Genomic DNA, 23,002 nt, shown 5'->3' on the forward strand with positions numbered 1-23,002 from the left:
GTCCCTCGCCATATGCATACTATCATCTCTTATTCACAAATGCATCATCCGATTTACACCAGACTTTTTATGACTGACACTTGTGAACCTCTCAGGAGCAAAATACAGTTTAATTGCAATTTCACTCCACTGCGCCCCCTAGGTTAATAAAACAGCTGCATCTCCTTGCCACATGGCCCAATCTGTTCAAGATTTTGGGTGCACCGCCAGGGAACGCTGCCGAAGGCATCAAAGGGGATCGCGTGGAGGACGGCGCGCGAGCATCGGCGGTGGCTGGTGGGAGGCGGTGCTGGAACATACTCGGTGGCTATAGGCTCGAGCGGCGATGGCTGCGAGGGCCGCTTGAGGCTCCGCGGAGCTTTAATTAGGCCCGAACAGCTAAGCGCTGCGAAGGCCTATTGAAACTGTACTGTTTCTTATTATTACGATTCTGCCACCCTCTTTAGGGGGAATTTTGGGGGCTTTATCATATACAAAAACTCACCAAACTTGGCGGGGGCATAGAGCCCGGTGAAAAATTACGTATTTTAAGGTCCTCCCAAAAATCGCAACAGAAACGGCTCAGGGGCGCCACCTAGCAACTTTCAAAAGACCCTTTCCTATTCACTTGCTTCATCGTAGAGACTTGAAACGTGGTACACTTGTAGAGCTCCCCAAGACACTCAGAATTTACAATTAATGTCATAGTGCAAGTATCACAGAATGTCGGCCATTTTGGATTGAAGTTCCGATTTTGACCCGATTTTGGCCGTTCACAGGGTTCGCATTTTTTCGAACTTGTCCTAGGGATTTCGATCGATCTGCTTCAAACTCGGTCAGATCGTTCATAAGGCATGGCCGATCCAAAGTTATCAAAGGTTTGCGTTTTCAACCTTCCTGAAGGGGGGTTACCTGGGGTCAAAGTTCATGGATTCGCCATGAAACACAAAACGGTTATAACTTTTACAAAGAAACTCACAGAGGCACCAAACTTTCAGTGATTGATCACCATCGGGTCCTCTACAATACCCAATGGTCAAATGATGACGTCACTTAGGCCACGCCCCCTGAGAACAGGAAGTGTCATGTTTTACTGTGAACGGTCGCTATCTGACCCCTTTGACCTAATCAACATGAAACTGTGTCCACAGACAGAAAACATGTTGGTGTGTCATGGATTCCAACCCTGTTTGGTTTTGATGGAGCAGGTGGGCGTGGCGGCGTGGCGAAATGACCTGTAACGCCATCGCCATACGTTTGGCTCTAGATTCCACAATTTGGAGGGCAGCTGCACCAAACTTGACATGAGTGATCCCGGTGGGATGCCTGACGATCCTATGTCGTCATAGTCTGATGTCATCTAAGCCCCGCCCCCTCAGAACAGGAAGTGCCTTTTTTTCACTTGTACAGCTCCATCTATGGCTCTCTCTACCTAATCAAGATGATTCTGTGGTGGATGACAGATAACATGTTGGTCTCACTTGCTTTAAAGCGCCAAGAGTTTTCAGTAGAGGGCGTGGCCGTGGCAGTGCGGCGAAGCAGAGGGAACGCCGCCGACATACGTTTGGCTCTAGATTCCACATCGTTCAGCACAGCTGCACCAAACTCACTAGGATGCATCCTTATCCATCCCCGAACAGGAATCCATAACAGTCGTTGATGGGCGTGGCCTAATTTCTCTACAGCGCCCCCTAGAATTTTTTAAATAATGAGCCCCAAGCCATGCTTTAACCTAGATGTATGAAACTTGGTACACATGTGTATAATGTAGGGCTGTTGTAAACGAATATTTTAGTAATCGAGTAATCTATCGATTATTCTTACGATTAATCGAGTAATCGGATAAAAAAATTATAAAATGAAATATTGGTAAATCTGGCATAATACCGGTGTTACTATCAGATATCAATATCAGTCCAATTTTTCATATTTGAGCATCCCTAACAGTTGCTTTATTGTAGTTTAGAAAACTAACCTGTAACAATAATAGCTCACTTTCTAAGTAAACCAGAAGAAAAGTTATAGAAAAATCTGAAATTATATTGAATTTAATAACAAAGAGGCAGGCTCACAAATATGCTTATAAAATGTCTACAATCCAGCTTTTAGTTTATGTATTCATCTTCAGTGAGTTTAATAGATTAATTAAACTCACCTTGCCACCTAACCTGTCACGCTTTGGGTTTGAAAATACGGGAAATGCCGCCTGGAGTGGGAGGAGAGGGCGAATGAAGAAAGTAAGATGGGGTGGAGGGGAGGAAATAGACCAGCGGACTGACGAACCGTTAGACCGGGGGACGAACACGGGGGGAAGCAATACGGGATATTTACGACACCTTCACTGGTCACACTCAGAAACTCATCTACCAGCCATGTACGATGCGCTCCGCCACCCGTTTCTTCAGACCGGGATATGAAATTTATTGTGCGGTTCGTCGGTAAAGCTACATTTACACGGTAAGCATCAGCTACTCAGCCGCCCGCCCTGTTCAGGCTATCCGCTCACCTCAGCGCTCTTCCCGCCGTTCGCTTTCAACCAGCAGCCCCGGAGGAGAAATGCTGCCGTACTCCAGGCATTCCCCCAGTCATTTTAAGGATGCTTATTGGTTCCCCAAAAACGATAAAAAGTCGGGCATTATCATCAATCAATAAAATTCCCACGGGCCAATCTTGAAGATTGGACTTTATGCCGCTGAGACTTAGCTTTTGTCAACAACTCAGAGGCGGAAGTGAGAGCTCCGCGCAACGCAAATGAAGTCCCGGCCGGAACACGGTGCGCTAACTAATAAAACATAAATTAACGAAGCTTCGAGGCAGGTAAATTTTCCTCGAGGAATTTTAGTAATCGAGGTACTCGAATCATTCGAGGAATCGTTTCAGCCCTAGTATAATGTCATGGTGCAAACCAACAGGAAGTCGGCCATTTTGGATCAAAATCCGCCATTTACTGTTTTTCATAGACGTCGCATCTGATCTATCTCCTCCTACAGCTTTTGAGATACAGAGTTCAAACTCAGTCAGCAGAGAGTTGAGACATTAAAGGTCAGAAGTTATCACAGGAATTTTTGTATGTCAAAGCATGTGGGCGTGGCTAAGTCCCAAATTTTGACTATTCACCATGAAACATCAAAGTGACATAACATGCACATACAAGGTCACAGCTGCATCAGACTTTCTATGTCTCATTATAGACCAGCCCTCATCACAGTTAGGTGGTCGATTGATGACATCACCTTAGCCCCGCCCACTTCCGACAGGAAGTCACCTTTTTTTTCTACTGTATGTCTGACTTTCACTCTCTAAGTCATGTTGGTGTGTCATGGATTCCAACCCTGTGCAGACTGACATAAAATGAGATGATGATGAACTCTGTAAATGCCTACTGCTAAGTTTGGGACTATGCATGGCTTAGTCCCAAACTTTGACTATTCACCATGAAACATGAATATGAAATAACTTCCAAATGCCAGGTCAGAGCTGCATGAGACTTTCTATGTCTCATTATAGACCAGCCCTCATCACAGTTAGGTGGTCAATTGATGACATCACCTTAGCCCCGCCCACTTCCGACAGGAAGTCACCTGTTTTTTCTACTGTATGTCTGACTTTTACTCTCTAACTCATATGGGTTTCATGCTTTGCAGACTGACATAAAATGACATGAAGGTGAACTCTATCAATGCCCACTCACATGTGGGTGCGTGGCAAAATGGCTGTCCCTCGCCATATGCATACGATCGTCTCTTATTCACATACACATCATCCGATTTACACCAGACTTTTTATGAGTGACACTTGTGAACCTCTAAGGAGCCCAATAGAGTTTAATTGCAATTTGATTCCACTGCGCCCCCTAGCTTAATCAAACAGCTGTATCTCCTTGCCACATGGCCCAATCTGCTCCAGATTTTGGGTGCATCGCCAGGGAACTCTGCTGAAAGCATCAAAGCGGATCGCATGGAGGACGGCGCGCGAGCGTCGGTGGTGGCCGGCGGGAGGCGGTGCTGGAACATCCGCGGTGGCTATGGGCCTGAGCGGCGCTTGGCTGCGAGGGCCGCTTGAGGCTCCGCGGAGCTTTAATTATGATTCTTCACCCAAATGAATTGGCTTTTTGGGGGCTTTATCATATTCAAAAACTCACCAAACTTGGCGGGGGCATAGAGCCCGTGTAACATTTACGTATTTTAAGGTCCCCGGAAAAATCGCAACAGAAACGGCTCAAGGGCGCCACCTAGCAAATTTCAAAAGACCCTTTCCTATTCACTTACTTTATCGTAGAGACTTGAAATTTGGTACACTTGTAGAGCTCCCCAAGACACTCTGAATTTACAATTAATGTCATAGTGCAAGTATCACAGAATGTCGGCCATTTGGGATTGAAGTTCCGATTTTGACCCGATTTTGGCCGTTTACAGGGTTCGCATTTTTTCGAACTGGTCCTAGGGATTTTGATCGATCGGGTTCAAACTCGGTCAGATCGTTCATAAGGCATGGCCGATCCAAAGTTATCAAAGGTTTGCGTTTTCGACCTTCCTGAAGGGGGGTTACCTGGGGTCAAAGTTCACCTAGTCGCCATGAAAAATAAAACAGTTATAACTTTTACAAAAAAACTCACAGAGGCACCAAACTATCAGTGATTGATCATCATCGGGTCCCCTACAATACCCAATGGTCAAATGATGACATCACTTAGGCCACGCCCCCTGAGAACAGGAAGTGTCATGTTTTACTGTGAACGGTCGCTATCTGACCCCTTTGACCTAATCAACATGAAACTATGTCCAGAGACAGAAGACATGTTGTTTATTGGATTCCAACCCCATCTGGCTGGGATGTAGCAGGTGGGCGTGGCAGCGTGGCAAAGTGACCTTTAAGAACGTGCCCATACTTTGGGCTCTGAATTCAACAATTTTGGGTGCAGCTGCACCAAACTCACTAGGATGGATCTTGGTCCAACCCCGGACAGGAATCCAGTGCAATATTTGGTGGGCGTGGCCTAATGTCTCAACAGCGCCCTCTAGCGTGTTTTAAATGATGAGCCCCAAGCCATGCTTTACCCTACAGTTATGAAACTTGGTACACATGTGTAACTCATCAGGATGTACAAAAAAGTCTCTTAGAGCCATGGTCCAAACCCAACAGGAAGTCGGCCATTTTGGATCAAAGCCGTAATTTCCTCTATTTCATAGACGTGACATCTTATTTATCTCCTCCCACACCTTTTGAGATACAGACTTCAAACTCAGTCAGCAGAGAGTTGAGACATTAAAGGTCCAAAGTTATCACAGGAATTTTTGTATGTCAAAGCATGTGGGCGTGGCTAAGTCCCAAAATTTGACTATTCACCATTAAACATCAAAGTGACATAACATGCACATACAAGGTCACAGCTGCATCAGACTTTCTATGTCTCATTATAGACCAGCCCTCATCACAGTTAGGTGGTCGATTGATGACATCACCTTAGCCCCTCCCACTTCCCACAGGATATCACCTGTGGGACATGTTGTTGTTTATTGGATTCCAACCCCATCTGGCTGGGATGTAGCAGGTGGGCGTGGCAGCGTGGCAAAGTGACCTTTAAGAACGTGCCCATACTTTGGGCTCTGAATTCAACAATTTTGGGTGCAGCTGCACCAAACTCACTAGGATGGATCTTGGTCCAACCCCGGACAGGAATCCAGTGCAATATTTGGTGGGCGTGGCCTAATGTCTCAACAGCGCCCTCTAGCGTGTTTTAAATGATGAGCCCCAAGCCATGCTTTAACCTACAGTTATGAAACTTGGTACACATGTGTAACTCATCAGGATGTACAAAAAAGTCTCTTAGAGCCATGGTCCAAACCCAACAGGAAGTCGGCCATTTTGGATCAAAGCCGTAATTTCCTCTATTTCATAGACGTGACATCTTATTTATCTCCTCCCACACCTTTTGAGATACAGACTTCAAACTCAGTCAGCAGAGAGTTGAGACATTAAAGGTCCAAAGTTATCACAGGAATTTTTGTATGTCAAAGCATGTGGGCGTGGCTAAGTCCCAAAATTTGACTATTCACCATTAAACATCAAAGTGACATAACATGCACATACAAGGTCACAGCTGCATCAGACTTTCTATGTCTCATTATAGACCAGCCCTCATCACAGTTAGGTGGTCGATTGATGACATCACCTTAGCCCCTCCCACTTCCCACAGGATATCACCTGTGGGACATGTTGTTGTTTATTGGATTCCAACCCCATCTGGCTGGGATGTAGCAGGTGGGCGTGGCAGCGTGGCAAAGTGACCTTTAAGAACGTGCCCATACTTTGGGCTCTGAATTCAACAATTTTAGGTGCAGCTGCACCAAACTCACTAGGATGGATCTTGGTCCAACCCCGGACAGGAATCCAGTGCAATATTTGGTGGGCGTGGCCTAATGTCTCAACAGCGCCCTCTAGCGTGTTTTAAATGATCAGCCCCAAGCCATGCTTTATCTCAGAATTATGAAACTTGGTACACATCTGTATCTTTTCAGGATGTACAGAAAAGTCTCTTGGAGCCATGGTCCAAACCCAACAGGAAGTCGGCCATTTTGGATCAAAGCAGCAATTTCCTCTATTTCATAGATGTCACATCTGATTTAACTAGTCCCACATCTTTTGAGATACAGACTTCAAACTCACTCAGCAGAGACTTGAGACATTAAAGTTTAAAAGTTATCAACAGAATTCTCGTAGATCAAAGCATGTGGGCGTGGCTAAGCGTTAAACTTTGGCTTTGTGAAATGACACTTCTCACCAAACATGATCAGCCCCAAGCCATGCTTTAACCTAGAGTTATGAAACTTGGTACACATCTGTAACTCATCAGGATGTACAAAAAAGTCTCTTGGAGCAATGGTGCAAACACAAAAGGAAGTCGGCCAGTTTGGATGAAATGCTGCCATTTCCTCTATTTCATAGATGTCGCATCTGATCTATCTCCTCCTACAGCTTTCGAGATACAGACTTCAAACTCAGTCAGCAGAGAGTTGAGACATTAAAGGTCAGAAGTTATCACAGGAATTTTTGTGTGTCAAACCATGTGGGCGTGGCTTAGTCCCAAACTTTGACTATTCACCATAAATCATTAAAGTGAGATAACATGCACATATAAGGTCACAGCTGCATAAGACTTTCTATGTCTCATTATAGACCAGCCCTCATCACAGTTAGGTGGTCGATTGATGACACCACCTTAGCCCCGCACACTTCCGACTATAATTGACCATCATATTCAAAAACTCACCAAACTTGGCGGACGCATCAGGTCTGCGTGAAAATTACGTATTTTAAGGTCCCCGGAAAAATCGCAACAGAAACGGCTCAAGGGCGCCACCTAGCAACTTTCAAAAGAACCTTTCCTATTCACTTACTTTATCGTAGGGACTTGAAACTTGGTACACTTGTAGAGCTCCCCAAGACACTGAGAATTTGCAATTAATGTCATAGTGCAAGTATCACAGAATGTCGGCCATTTTGGATTGAAGTCCCGATTTTGACCTGATTTTGGCCATTTACAGGGTTCGCATTTGATCGAACTTGTCTTAGGGATTTCGATCGATCGGCTTCAAACTCGGTCAAATCGTTCATAAGGCATGGCCGATCCAAAGTTATCAAAGGTTTGTGTTTTCGACCTTCGTGAAGGGGGGTTACCTGGGGTCAAAGTTCACCTCGTCGCCATGAAAAATAAAACGGTTATAACTTTTACAAAAAAACTCACAGCAGCACCAAACTTTCAGTGATTGATCATCATCGGGTCCCCTACAATACCCAATGGTCAAATAATGACATCACTTAGGCCACGCCCCCTGAGAACAGGAAGTGTCATGTTTTACTGTGAACGGTCGCTATCTGACCCCTTTGACCTAATCAACATGAAACTGTGTCCACAGACAGAAAACATGTTGATGTGTCATGGATTCCAACCCTGTTTGGTTTTGATGGAGCAGGTGGGCGTGGCGGCGTGGCGAATTGACCTGTAACGCCGTGTCCATACGTTTGGCTGCAAATTCCACAATTTTGAGCCCAGCTGCACCAAACTTGACATGACTGATCCTGGTGGGATGCCTGACGATCCTATGTCGTCATATTCTGACGTCATCTAAGCCCCGCCCCCTCAGAACAGGAAGTGCCTTTTTTTGACTTGTAAAGCTCCATCTATGGCTCTCTCAACCTAATCAAGATGATTCTGTGTTGGATGACAGATAACATGTTGGTCTCACTTGCTTTAAAGCGCCAAGAGTTTTCAGTAGAGGGCGTGGCCGTGGCAGCGCGGCAAAGCAGAGGGAACGCCGCCGACATACGTTTGGCTCTAGATTCCACAACGTTCAGCCCAGCTGCACCAAACTCACTAGAATGCATCCTTATTCATCCCCGAACAGGAATCCATAACAGTCGTTGATGGGCGTCGCCTAATTTCTCTACAGCGCCCCCTAGAAATTTTCAAATGATCAGCCCCAAGCCATGCTTTAACCTAGAATTATGAAACTTGTGTATTATACATGTGTATAATGTCAGGACCTACAAAAAAGTCTCTTGGAGCCATGGTCCAAACCCAACAGGAAGTCAGCCATTTTGGATAAAAGCCACAATTTCCTCTATTTTGTAGATGTCACTCACATCTGATTTAACTCCTCCCACACCTTTTGAGATACAGACTTCAAACTCACTCAGCAGAGAGGAGATACATTAAAGGTGAAAAGTTATCAAAAGAATTCTCATACATCAAAGTATGTGGGCGTGGCTAAGCCTCAAACTTTGGCTTTGTGAAATGACACTACTCACCAAAAACATGATCAGCCCCGAGCCATGCTTTATCTCAGAATTATGAAACTTGGTACACATGTGTATCCTCTCAGGATGTACAAAAAAGTCTCTTGGAATCATGGTCCAAACCCAACAGGAAGTTGGCCATTTTGGATCAAAGCCGCAATTTCCTCTATTTCATAGACGTCGCATCTGATTTAACTCCTCCCACACCTTTTGAGAAACAGACTTCAAACTCACTCAGCCGAGAGTTGAGACATTAAAGGTGAAAAGTTATCAAAAGAATTCTCGTACATCAAAGCATGTGGGCGTGGCTAAGCGTCAAATTTTGGCTTTGTGCCATGAAACATTAGAATGCAGTAACTTCTCCAGGACAGGTCAGAGCTGAATCAGACTTTCCATCTCTCATTATAGACCAGCCTTGATCACATTCACATGGTCAATTCATTAATTGACTATGTGAATGTGATCAAGGCTGGTCACCTAAACCACACCCGCCTCCAACAGGAAGTCACCTGTTTTTTTCTGCTGAATGTCTTACTTTTACTCTATGATTCAAATTGGTTAAATCCTGTGCCAACTGATAGAAAATGACATGTGAAGCCCTCTGTGAATGTTGGCTGCTGGTTGAACCATGTGGGCATGGCTACATAGCGAATAGCAATGCTCACCATGTCTACGATCATCTCTAAATCAAACATGCTTCATCCGATTTGCATCAGACTGTCTGTGATCAACTCTGGTGAACCTCTAAAGAGCCCAATAGCATTACATTATTACTTGACTCCCCTGCGCTCCCTAGGTTGATCAAAGAGCTGTATCTCCTCGCTATATTGCCCAATCTGCACAAGATATTGCGTGCTTCACAAAGGAGCGCTGCTGAAAAGACAATTCAGATGTCAACATAAGTTACCAGATAAGATATCAGTCCAGCTGTCCATATACACATATATACTCCCAAAACTTTAAACATAAAAACAGTCCATGCAATACAGAACATTGTATCCATCCATTATTATGCTAAGAAAATAATTATTTAAATATAAATTATGTTTCCTGTTTTTTACTAATGGTCTTTTTTGAGTTACTGTACAAAGATTCATTAAATTTGGTTAAAAATAAGATTAAGATCATTAATAAAAAGTCAAATGTTTAAAAGTTTTTTCACTAATTCACCAGAAGGGGGCAGTGTTGCTCCACCAATGACAAAGAGACTGCTGAAAACAATACAACTAATTTTACCAGATAAAGCATTAATCCATCTGTTCAGATACACATACATTCTCCCAAATCATTAAACATAAAGGATTTGGGAGGCTAGGATACATGGCTTGTATCCATCCAGGCCATGTTAACATAATATGTATGAAAATATACATTGTTATATGATTTATGTTTTTTTAATAACTGTGTTTTTTCAGTTAGAGTACAAAAATTGACAAATTTTGGTTAAAAAAAAAAGATGAAGTACATCATTCATCAGAAGTCACGTTTTAGAAGCTATTTCAATAATTCTCCAACAGATGTCAGTATTGCTCCACCAATGACAAAGACATGGATGGGTTAATGGAATTCTGGGATCATTAAATTGGATCACAAGTGATGACATCAACTCTGCCCTGCCACCCTCCAACAGAAAGTAGCCATTTTTTATGCTGGATGTCTTGCTTTAATGGTGACTCTGGAGAATCTCTACAGAGCCCAAAAGCATTACATTGTAATTTGACTCCACTACGCACCCAGGTTAATCAAACAACTGTATCTCCTCGCGATATCAGCCGATCTGCACCAGATTTTTTTGAATTGTCAGGGAGCAATGCCGAACATGACACGGTGACTATCTTAAGGGCAGGTTTGGCTACTCCGTGAGAGCGTAAGCGGTGGCTGGGGGGAGGTGGTGGCTGTGGGGAGGTAGTGCTGAGGGGAGGCGGTGCTGGAACATCCGTGGTGGCTAGGTCTTCGCGGCGCTTGGCTGCCAGGGCCGCTTGAGGCTCCGCGGAGCTTTAATTATAACTATTATTATTAGTATTATTACAATTAGTTTCACTTTATAGTACAAACCACAGGGTGAAAATAGCAATATAAATGATTTTATTACTATACTTCCATGATGACAGGTGAGGCTCTGCCTCACCTGTCATCATGGAAAAATAAGAATAAACACTTCATGTTTTAGGATTTAACACCAAAAACCATTCAAGAATTTTGCACACAGAACAGAACATTTAGTCTTTTGTTGTAGTATGTTTTAGGCTTAATGTTTAATTAATAAATTATTGCTATGGTAGATTAGCTACCGCTTCTACTTTACTGACTTATTTAGAGATACAAACTGTAGCCCAAAAAACACACATTTCATTAAAAAAAACATCTTATGGTTACTGTATGGCTAGCTCCATGGCTAGCTCACTGTGTCTTACTCTGCAGTTGTGCAGTCACAATATCTGGGATCATGAGCACCCCCTGCCATGAGGCAAGAGAACTGCCCGCCTCCCCTGGAGTCTGTTTTCTGCCGTTTCTGATCGCTCCTCCGCACACAAAACACGATACACGCTGAGGGTACCAGTTCATTCAGATGATGAAAAATATCCGCCAGATATGCTAGCTTTGAACACCATTCATCACTTGCAAGCAGCTTTGCGTAATCCGACCCCTCATTTGTCAGATTCACTCTGAGTTCCTCCCGCAGCTCATACACATGGGCTAGTACCTTGCCGCGTGACAACCATCGGACATCCGTATGAAACAACAAGATCTTATGCTCTGCTCCCATTTCCTCACACAAAGATGCAAATATGCGGCTTTTCACAGGTCTTACCTTCACAAAGTTTACCATTTGCACAACATCATTCAACACAGGAGCAACGTCTGCTGGTAAAGACTTGGCCATGAGGGCCTCACGGTGTAAGAAACAATGCGTAATAATTACATCTGGGTTTCTTTCCTTCACTCTGCTTACAAAGCCTTTGGTGCACCCGACCATGGCTGCAGCTCCATCAGTGCAGACACTCGTGCAGTTTTCCCACTTAAGTCCTCCTTGTTCTAAATATTCTGATGTGACCCGAAAAATTTCCTCTCCTGTTGTCCTTTCTGGCAATGCCTTGCAAAATAGGAGGTTTTCTCTGATTGCGTCTCCATCCACAAAACGCACTTTGGCCAAGAGTTGAGCATGTCCACTAATATCAGTACACTCGTCAAGTTGCAATGCAAATTTCTCACTGATACGGATCTTTTCCAAAACCACACTTTCGATGTCTGCAGACATGTCATCAGTACGTCTCGAAATTGTGTTATCTGAAAGAGGGACTTTTGCTATTTCTTTAACCGCTTCAGGTCCGAGCATCTCATTTACAATGGCTTTACAGGCGGGTAATATTAATGTCTCTGCCACAGTGTGGGACCTTTTTGATTTAGCTACAAGTTCAGCTATGTGGTAGCTAGCTTTAAGGGCTCTCTCATTTACCTTCGTGGTTTTTCTCATAAAAGTTGCCTGTTTCTCCGTGTGTTTCCACAGGAGAACAAAATAGTCAGCATTCTTGTTTTGAAGCGAAGGGTGTTTCGTTTGGAGATGGTGTTTAAGCTTGCTTGGTACCATAGAACTGTTGGATAGCTTTTCACCGCATATCAAGCACAACGGAGTCGGTGTCGCTGCGTCCCTGGTAAAAGTAAATCCAAACGAAACGTTAACTCTCACTGTACTGTCTCGAGCTCACGGTATCTGCCTTCTTTTGATATCCACTTATACTAGGGCCTTCATCTGGGTCCGAATTTTGTCCAGGGACCAGATCGGAGTTAGTATTTTTTCTTTTCAAAAACTTTTCCATCACTGTCACAGTCTGCTAGCTAGATGCAATGCTCTCACCGCTACATGTCACGTTCATGCATCACTAATTCTCTCGTTTTAATGTACAATGCTATGTTCCATACTGCCATCTAGTGATAAGAAAATTACATGATTATGCCACTAGACACTAGTACAGCACAGACACTCGAAAATGGCATATTATATGCAGATAATTAATTCGTTTTCAAAAAATCTTTTTAGACCAATTAAGTGAAATTGGATAATTTTCACGGCACACTTGACGATCACTCGCGGCGGAACAGTGGTTGAAAAACACTGCTCTATGACTGTGCCTAGAACTGCACATTTCTGGACTGGATTCGAAGTGGACGTCCGTCAGACATGTCCACGCAAGGACAGATTTTTATGACCGCGTACTCGGTGTCGCACATTAAACTACCCAGTCGAAACAGTATTCACATTGAACTGGTTTTCATGCGACACCGGGCTGATAAGGTTGAGAATAAGCGTTATATGAGTTCATATTTTTTCAAAGTTGACATCAGCATGATAAAAGTCGACATAAAGTTGTCATGGGGACATGATAGACACGTAAGTGAAAATGCAACAGGCTTTATATATTCACACAAATATTGACATGGTGAATTATGCAGAATTATAAGAACAAAAAACAAGACATCATCCCAGACTTCTTTATCAGCAGTGGAGCAGAGAGGTGGTCCGATAAGTTGAGTCTGACTTTTGTTTTTCTTGAACAACGGCAAGGAAAAGATGATTGTGTATGTGCTTATTTTCGATTGCTACACAAATTATTATGCCGATAACAATTGTGCTTTTGGAACATAATAAACAAAGCTTATTTAATGGATCCCTGATTACAGTTAAAGCCAGCGCAGCCTCCTATTGCTCCTCTCCCCGCGGCAGGAAGCTGCGCTGCTCTGGGCAGCAGTTCACTGTCTTTGCCGGATGAACCGACATGTTATTGCCATTCTCTATCCCCCACTGAGAGGTGCGTTAAGGCTTCCCAGATGGAGAAGAAATAGCTAGGCGCCTAAATAGTTCATCAAATTTTGTTAGTTCTCCTTGTCACGAGAGAATTTTAGGTAATCAGTACGCTCGAGAATGAAGCCCAATCGTCCGCGGACAGTACACGCAGTTCGTGGAATGCACACAGTACGCCCAAGTATGTGGGGGCCTTTACAAAGTAAACTTGCCAGCTCCTTAAAATCTTACATTTAAATGTTAAACATTTGAAAATATTTTAATTTATGTATGCTGAAGCCATTAAATAAAATTTAGCAGCATTGATAATCTCAGTAAACAAATATTACATTCATGTATCTGTGGTTTGTGTTAAAATATTAGCATGTATGGGGCCCCTGAGTGTGATAACATGATGTGATTGAACTACTAGAAAAACAACGGGTAAGTTGCAATGATAAAACAAATACAAAACAATACAATAAATGCTACAAATACAGATAATTTACTAATATCAATATGAAAAAATAAGACTAAAATGAAAGCATCTACATACAACTGTCTTCAAATTCTGTTTGAGAATATTTCTTTTTATACTGTATGTTATTCTTTATATATTTTTAAATCAATTAATTCACTCAAATGTAATTTTTGTGGCACTTCTATTATTCCATAAATTCTGAGCAACTTGAAAAATTAGATGTTATGGGAAAAAACAAGGGAGATATGACAAAACCCAAAATATTGCATCAAGCTATAGCAATGGGGAAGTAGTGCAAATAAACCATGATTTATTTAGGTTGGAACTTGAAATGGTACTCATAGCATAGATAGACACATCTCAGACACATCTCAGTCCTATTGAAAGCCAGTTTCTCTCACAAAAGTGGTTTATACTACATGTTAACATATTTACCATGTTTATCTGTCTTATATTATAACCATGTAGAAAGTTACTGTGATGAAACTGCATAAATACTTGTCTCTCTCCCAAAGGTAAAACAGTGGTGGGCCGTCAAGGCCTGCAAGGCCTTCTCTGCTGGCCTAAAAATATCTGAATCAGACTGATGTTAATTATATTTTGTCCATGAATACGTATTAAATCTTTCCAAATGGTCTGTCCGCTTCCTTTCACTGCTCCCCTGGTTGCGCTGCTTCCAGACGTGTATTTTCATATTTAAGCATTTAACCAATCACATTTCAGCCACTATTTGTTGCCAGGGTCAAAGAAATCTGCCTGGAGGCCTTCACAATCAGTTCTGCTGGGCCATGTAGCATAAAATAAATGTCGATCAATCTGTTTCTTCAACCAATCAGATTTTGAGTTGGCGACGCCAAGGCCCTCTAGCAGCGTATTAACGTCAGCGTATTCACACGCTTTGATTGGACAGCCAAAGAGCACTAGCCAGAGCTAGCAAACTGCGTTTGTAGCGAGTTGCACAAGCAAAGATATTGTTGTGTTGATTTAATAGCTGTTCTGTCAACCCACAATGGCTGAAGGAGGAGAAGAAATGGATTTGGTTGGAGATTTACTGTCAAAGCCATTTTCAAGACGGACTTTTCAAGAAAAGATGGACATTGTTGAGTAAGGTCGGGCAACTCCGAAGCTAGCAAGCCTGTCACAACCGGGAAAAGGATTTGTCCGCCACTTTCAGTCTACTGACTACGAGCGGTACTCCTGGCTCACAGGCTCCGAGGAACGCTGCAAATTGTATTTTTGGGAGTCCTTGTTATTTTCCACTGATCGACACGGTGTTTGGAGCCACACTGCATGTGTAAATTTGACTTGCTTCACCAAGGCAGCAACGAGGCATCAAAGCACTGCCTACACTTACAAGCAACAGTGCTTTGGTGTGTCTGGCGGTGACCATCCCCGTGTCTACGGCTTCTGTTGGACGGACATTCTCAGCCCTTAAGCGAATTAAAACTTATGCCAGAAATACGACAGGGCAGCTCGACTTTCAGCATTAGCTTCCATGGCGATAGAAAGTGAAACGCACGGATAATCTGCACAACGGAGTCATTGGGATCTTCTTGAGGAAAGAAAGGAGGATGGATTTTGTGTTCAAATAATCAGGATTTTTGGTGAGTAAAATGTTGCTATATTCCTAAATAATATTGCAATTTTATCAGGTTATTTTGATGCTTTTTTATGTGTGTCGCACCTGCAGTAGAAGTTTTATAGCCATAAAATAGTTATTGAGGGTTGGATTGATTCAGACGGAGCACAACTGAAGGCCTAGGTGTGAAATGCGCGGCCCGCCACTGTGAAAACTAAACAATAAATGACCAAGAGTAATTCATAGAAGCCATGTAAAAAACTTAAAGATGAGTTCTGCCAAAAAGACAACTTTGAATGTTAATGAAGGATGTGTTTTTTATGGAAAAGAATAAGATCTTAATAAAATAACTTACCACTTTTGAATCACACAATCCTGCACTGGCATTAAATTTCACAGTTTTTAGACGTGCTCGCTCCTTCCGTTCCACTCTGCAAACAACCAAGTAAGTCATTTACCAAAGCAAAATAATTTAAGTTAAGTTGTTAATGCATGCCTCTCAGTGGTGGCTTGACACAGGAGGATAATTCCATTCTGAAACCAGCTACTGATATGATTTATCATAGGTTGGCTCTGATAACTGAGCAGCCAACATAGCAAATGAGAAAGAGGTTATTCACTTGCGTTAACTTGGAGAGGCTAGTGACTTACCTCTCCAAATAGAAACTCAAGTTTTTTTTTCTTCTACTGGTGATTAGCCTGGATAAGCTAGCGTTAGCATTGGATGTGCTGGCTTTAGTCTTGGATAGTCTGGCAACTAAATTGCCTAGTCTTGTCACCTGCGAATTGTACTTTCTTCTTTAATGGAAATTTTGTTAAAATCTGTAATATTTGGCAGATAGCTAAAAAGTGATTTTACCTAATTTTTCAGTACCTTGAGCATCTTTAATAGTCGTAGTTTAAAAGCTTCAACGCTCATACTCTTCAAACATGGACTAAATTATTCTACTCTAAAAACAGAATATTTAAACCTACAGTAATTTAAGATTTGTGAACATACTAATATAGACCTTCTGTTGAACTGTCATGGATCCATTTAATGGTTATGACTATCCATAATGTTAAATTTGGTGTTCTTGTTAATGAAAACCATATTGACTCAGGTGTATATAATGTTTTCTTATTAGCCAACATTACAGACTGAAAACGGTGAGAAAAAAGATGCCTGTGTGTTTTATTCAGTATAAACTTATGGGTTTGGAGCCTATTAAGAATTAGATTAATTTATTTTTTGTTAAATTATTAATGTTACAGATCCAAGATTATGCAAATGGTAGATCTCTTTAGGGCTGTTGTAAACGAATATTTTAGTAATCGAGTAATCTATCGATTATTCTTACGATTAATCGAGTAATCGGATAAAAAAATTATAAAATGAAATATTGGTAAATCTGGCATAATACCGGTGTTACTATCAGATATCAATATCAGTCCAATTTTTCATATTTGAGCATCCCTAACAGTTGCTTTATTGTAGTTTAGAAAACTAACCTGTAACAATAATAGCTCACTTTCTAAGTAAACCAGAAGAAAAGTTATAGAAAAATCTGAAATTATATTGAATTTAATAACAAAGAGGCAGGCTCACAAATATGCTTATAAAATGTCTACAATCCAGCTTTTAGTTTATGTATTCATCTTCAGTGAGTTTAATAGATTAATTAAACTCACCTTGCCACCTAACCTGTCACGCTTTGGGTTTGAAAATACGGGAAATGCCGCCTGGAGTGGGAGGAGAGGGCGAATGAACGAACGTAAGATGGAGGGGAGGAAATAGACCAGCGGACTGACGAACCGTTAGACCGGGGGACGAACACGGGGGGAAGCAATACGGGATATTTACGACACCTTCACTGGTCACACTCAGAAACTCATCTACCAGCCATGTACGATGCGCTCCGCCACCCGTTTCTTCAGACCGGGATATGAAATTTATTGTGCGGTTCGTCGGTAAAGCTACATTTACACGGTAAGCATCAGCTACTCAGCCGCCCGCCCTGTTCAGGCTATCCGCTCACCTCAGCGCTCTTCCCGCCGTTCGCTTTCAACCAGCAGCCCCGGAGGAGAAATGCTGCCGTACTCCAGGCATTCCCCCAGTCATTTTAAGGATGCTTATTGGTTCCCCAAAAACGATAAAAAGTCGGGCATTATCATCAATCAATAAAATTCCCACGGGCCAATCTTGAAGATTGGACTTTATGCCGCTGAGACTTAGCTTTTGTCAACAACTCAGAGGCGGAAGTGAGAGCTCCGCGCAACGCAAATGAAGTCCCGGCCGGAACACGGTGCGCTAACTAATAAAACATAAATTAACGAAGCTTCGAGGCAGGTAAATTTTCCTCGAGGAATTTTAGTAATCGAGGTACTCGAATCATTCGAGGAATCGTTTCAGCCCTAGATCTCTTATTTATTTATTTGTTTGTTTTGCTTAGACTCTCCTCGTCAGTCAGCCTCCTGCTGTGATTAACGAGCAGAAGCAGTTGCTGTGATTGATCTGATTGCTTGGTGAAGGAGTGAGGAGTGAAACAGTCTAACACAAAATTAACGTTTATATAAAAAGTTTTGTATGAAGTCAACTCAGAGAATATTTCTTTTCTTATTTTTATCAGTAAAGAAAATACTCTTTTTGAAACCAGAAAACTCTACGTGGGTGCTTATATTTTAAGTGAGTCAAAAACTTCCTCCTGAAAAACTACTCTGGCATTTTTTATTTTTGGACCTTATTAATGTGCAAGAGTAGCCGCAACATATGGTTTCAACTGTAACTCTGAAAATCGACCTTAAGGAGAACTGTTTACAGGTATTACCTTTTCTTGCTGGGAATGACTCCTATCTCCTTGCTGTCTCCATGGCTGGTGACACAACAGGCTTGCCACCACTCATCATCTGATGCATTGGTAACATGAAGGATATCACCATACTTGAAACTCAGCCCCTGGCTTGGTAGTCCACTGTCCTTTGACTTCTCGTAGTCAAACAGTGCCCTACACATAGGAAGACAACCAGACATTAGGTTTAGGACACATGTGTCAAACTCAAGGCCTGCGGGCCACATGTGGCCCGCCATGTCATTTTATGTGGCCCGCCTCAGCATTTTATAGGCCGATGATTGACTTAAAATAGGTTTTGAGCATGAATTGACTACAAACTACATCTCCCACAATGCATTCCGATTGTTACCAACCAATATTACGACTTCTCGCCACTAGAGAGCAGCAGAGTCACCTCAAGCTGCTTATTGATTTTCCCAGCAAATAAAACTGAGACATCGACAAGCTAACATCAAAATGTCCAAGAAAAGAAACATCGATTTACAAGTAAGACTGTGAATGAAGATGTGTGTGAGTTAGAGGTGTGCCGATCGATCGGTCACCGATCATAATCGGGCCGATTTTCGTGAAAAAGTGCATGATCGGTGATCGGCGATCATTGTCTCTTTTACCGATACCGATCACCTACTTCTCATTTCACAGCCTGCCTGTGCAGCTGGTCTCCTCTTTCCTTCACTCTGCGCAAACGCGCAACAACAAATCTTAAGCGATGTGCAACTATAACGCACTGAGTGAATGGGGAAGTTTGCTGCGTGTTGCTGCGGAAAATTGAAGCACGTCAAAATGCTTCAACACAACGAAGCTAATACGACATAAAAACAGTGCCATACTTGACGGAGATTGGCTACATCGAGGCTCACTGCAGTAAAAAAGACATACGGAGGATCAGATAGCAGGTAAAGCAGCGCACAGCAACAAACACTCACCCGGATTAGCATGACGGTCAGAAAACTAAACAAATAACCCGCAAAATTATTTGTCTTCGAGCTGCGATGTAAGACGCTGGTTCTGCTCTCGCTGTTGAACCGCTGCTACGCTACAGATAGTAATATTTCACAGACGGAGCGCCGCTTCTGCTCCACCTGGTAGTGTCTCTCACACCGAACCTGCTTAAAGCTGCAGCATCTAACTTAAAAAAATACATTTTACCTACGTATTAAAACTTCCGCTGTCCTAACATGAGACAAATAATCTCTGAAAAAATAATCGATATCCTCCCTGTCCTGCATAATTACTCCGCTCAGTCAGAAACAGCCAATCAGAACTAGCAGTAATCAGCTAGCCGCCATGCTATCAGGAAGTTTTCATTCAGTAACTCTGGATTGTTTATTGTAATGGATCCTGTATTTGCCTTTGAATGTTAAGTTTTATACTTGAACTTTTTGGCAATGTTGAGAGGTTTTATGCCTTCATATGTTTTCAGTCTGTTAAAGATAGTATTATCAATAGCAGTATAATTTGCACAATGCCTGTTTTGTTTAGTTTTCTTCTTGGAAAAAGTTATTAAAAACATGTTTTTGTCTAAATTAAGGTGAATTCATGGTTCCTTTTTCCACATAATGTAACCGGTAGTGTTTATGATAAAAAATGAATAAATAATAATTATGTGATCGGTATCGGTGTATCGGCCATCATGGGTGATCGGTATCGGCAGGAAAAAACCTGATCGGCACATCTCTAGTGTGAGTTGGTATCAGGGCGGCAGGTCGCGCTAGACTTTTTTTGTTATCCGTTATCTTGACCGACAACATAACAAAAAAAAAAAAAAAATAGGTCATATACTATTTTTATCCGTGAAATTACAATCATATTAACATCGGCTATTTAGTCGCATTTTATGCGGTTTAATTAATATTCACCGTGAATCCAGATCCCATCACAAATTAAGCAGATAAATGTATCTATATTTTTCTCCGTAGTGACAAAAACCACTGACTGAGGCCCCAATAACTTTTAATAAATTAAATTAAGCGAATTTACTTAAATTAGCATCACTTCACCCGCTGGGGTCTGAACGCACTTCCTCCTGGTTCCCATCTGCAGAAAAATCTGCGCTAATTCATCAGTCAGTTGGATCTGTCTGATCCAAACAGGCCAACTGAACTCTTGAGTGTTTTACCCTGTGAGGTTCGGTGTGCGCTTTTACCAGGATTTTTTTTTTGTTGTTGTTGCGTGGTTTCGCTTCTCCGAAATGGACAGATGTTACGTCTGCAGCTCCTCCAGAACGCCGCTCTCCTGGGTAACATGAACCCAGAAGGCTCCATTTGTTAAATCCGCTGCCGGCTCCTCAAATGGATTAACACAACGTTACATTCTCTTTAGTTTTCTCTGGTCTGTGATGGAAACTTGAATTTAACGCGCCATTTCAACCAAAGGTTTGTAATGCGCTTCCTAACCAGACGCTCCAAAGCGTCCGGTCCATAACTCTTCAACACGCTGTCAGCTCCCGGTCAGAAAAACGCATTTAGTTCAGAGACCATGAGATGCCCAAATCTATTTTTCCAGAGCTACCATCTGCAACTTTAGATGCATTCCTTCTCTAACACACCTGGACCATTGAGTCATTATAGGCCTCTTCAGAACTGAATGAGGGAAGTCAACCTTTTGTCTGGGGTGTGTTTTTGTCATTTTGACAGTTTTAGCAGGGATGCACTCCTGATTTGTACTGTCAATGTGGCCCATTGAGGGTGGCCAGTATGCTGAAGTGGCCCTCGGTGAAATTGAGTTTGACACCCCTGGTTTAGGACATAATTATTCAATTATACAATTTTTGCTTTTAAGCTTACAATTGAGACATGAGATGCTTTCTCAGATCAAAGAAAGAGGTGCAATCTCATATCAACATTCTGTGATATGCAAATTATTTCAAACCTACTTTAAAAATATCAATGTATACATCAGTACACAAATGAAAAACATTACACATTTGTAAAGAGATAAGCATGCTTTTGTTATTAAACTGGATGCAGCAATTGGTCCCTGAAATAACAGACTTTGTAAATTCGGCAGTGTTCTGAATTTATCTTCCATTATTTTGTCCAGCTGTGTCAATCTGTCCATGCTTATCCTTACAGGCAGGGGTGTGGTATAGGGGGGGAAAGTGATGACAATTCTAGGGGCCTTGACCAACAGGGGGCCGTCCACAATTTATTTATATATTTTTTCATAGAAATAAAAAAAAAAAAAAAAAATCGGGGTCATGTCAAGTACGACATTAATCATATTGTATTTTTCAAAGATTGTTTTTAGCAGTAAAAATTTAATGTTACCCCTCCCAGACCAAACAACACACATATGTTTTTGCCCTGAACTTCCCCCTGTATCTTTATGAAATGGTTAGTTCCTGGTTGGAGCGCTTGAGAGTGATGCTGTTAGCAGCTGCAGTCAGTAGAAGCTGCGGCCACGAACGACTGTGGCAGTTATTATGCTGCTAAGAGAAGTTATAAAATCAGGTTTTCAAAAACAAAATAGAGAGAGGGAGAGAGAGAAAAAGGCAAGAGTGTTCACTTATAACCCAGTTTTTCTCCGAGAGGTGGGTAGACTGTGTGAGATTATCAACTATTTAGTTAACAGTAGTCTGTAGTTTAGCTACAGACTACTGTTTGCCTCCATTTCACTAGCATTTAATGAATTAAGGAAAAAAATTACCAACATATTCATATATTTAACTTCTCCCTTGTATTTTTTACCACTTAACAGATGAGTCAGTCAGCAGCAGCAGCTCTAACCCACATCTTCTCCTGAGTGAAATTAAAGCTGCAGTATGAAACTTTTATATAAATATTTTTTTCACATTTTTTAAAATTGTCATTATGTTGTGACAGTATGGTATGAGAGGTAATCTGTGAAAAATCTATTTCCTCTGCTTTCTCCCAGTGCTATCTAGAAACAACCAGTCAATGGCAGGAGAGTTTTAGTGGAGCAGCAGTCTTACCGGTGCAGTCTGTCAGTCCTCCTGGTCTTCCTTGTGATTCCAGCCGGCCTCCCAACTGCCCTCTGCAGCCTTTTGTGGGTCCGCGTGGCCTCCCAGCTGCTCTCTGGACCCACCAAGATGGGTCGTCGCCGCTATTTTCTGTTAATTAGTTCCTGTGTTGTGTCTTCCCCTTGATCGCCCCCAGCTGTACCTTATGTCCCCTGCTCCCTGTTGGATCCTTGTCTAATGTCCTGTCTTTGTCATTTTTTGAGTAACTACCAGTGTCTCAATTTCCTTGTCTCACTGCTCACCTGTGTTGCCTGGATTTCTGTATTCTTCATTAAAAACATAATTTTCACCATAACCTTTGTCAAGCCACATCCATCTTCACCACAATCAGCAAAAATCATGAAACATGGTACCCAGGGAAAAACCATACTTGAATTTGAATCCCCAACATTTTCTGCTGCAAGGACACCCAGAATTTGTTTTAAAAGTTTCTTAGGGTTATGTGAAATGGGACTAACCTGACATAGAGTGATTTCTTCTGATTTGTTTGCAGATACCCTGACCCAGAGCTCAAACTGTGGTTCATCATGTGTTCTCGAAGGTCATTGATTTTGGCTTCAAAACGTCCATATTC

At 42.1% G+C, this 23,002-nt stretch overlaps 1 protein-coding gene across 1 annotated transcript in view; it reads right to left on the minus strand.

The window, feature by feature from the left end:
* The window catches only part of LOC106903426 (disks large homolog 2-like), a 64,327-nt gene that overhangs the window by 37,325 nt on the left and 4,000 nt on the right, over positions 1 to 23,002 (minus strand). The window contains exons 3-5 of the mRNA XM_014967211.2: positions 22,887 to 23,001; positions 18,423 to 18,599; positions 15,971 to 16,046 (exon numbers count right to left, since the gene is read on the minus strand). Of these exons, the coding sequence (XP_014822697.1) occupies positions 15,971 to 16,046; positions 18,423 to 18,599; positions 22,887 to 23,001 (368 nt within the window). The remainder of the gene's footprint in view (positions 1 to 15,970; positions 16,047 to 18,422; positions 18,600 to 22,886; position 23,002) is intronic.

The sequence above is a fragment of the Poecilia mexicana genome, unplaced genomic scaffold, assembly GCF_051168715.1.
Source record: "Poecilia mexicana isolate PSO_F unplaced genomic scaffold, ASM5116871v1 scaffold_14, whole genome shotgun sequence".
In the NCBI taxonomy this organism is placed as follows: Eukaryota; Metazoa; Chordata; class Actinopteri; order Cyprinodontiformes; family Poeciliidae; genus Poecilia; species Poecilia mexicana.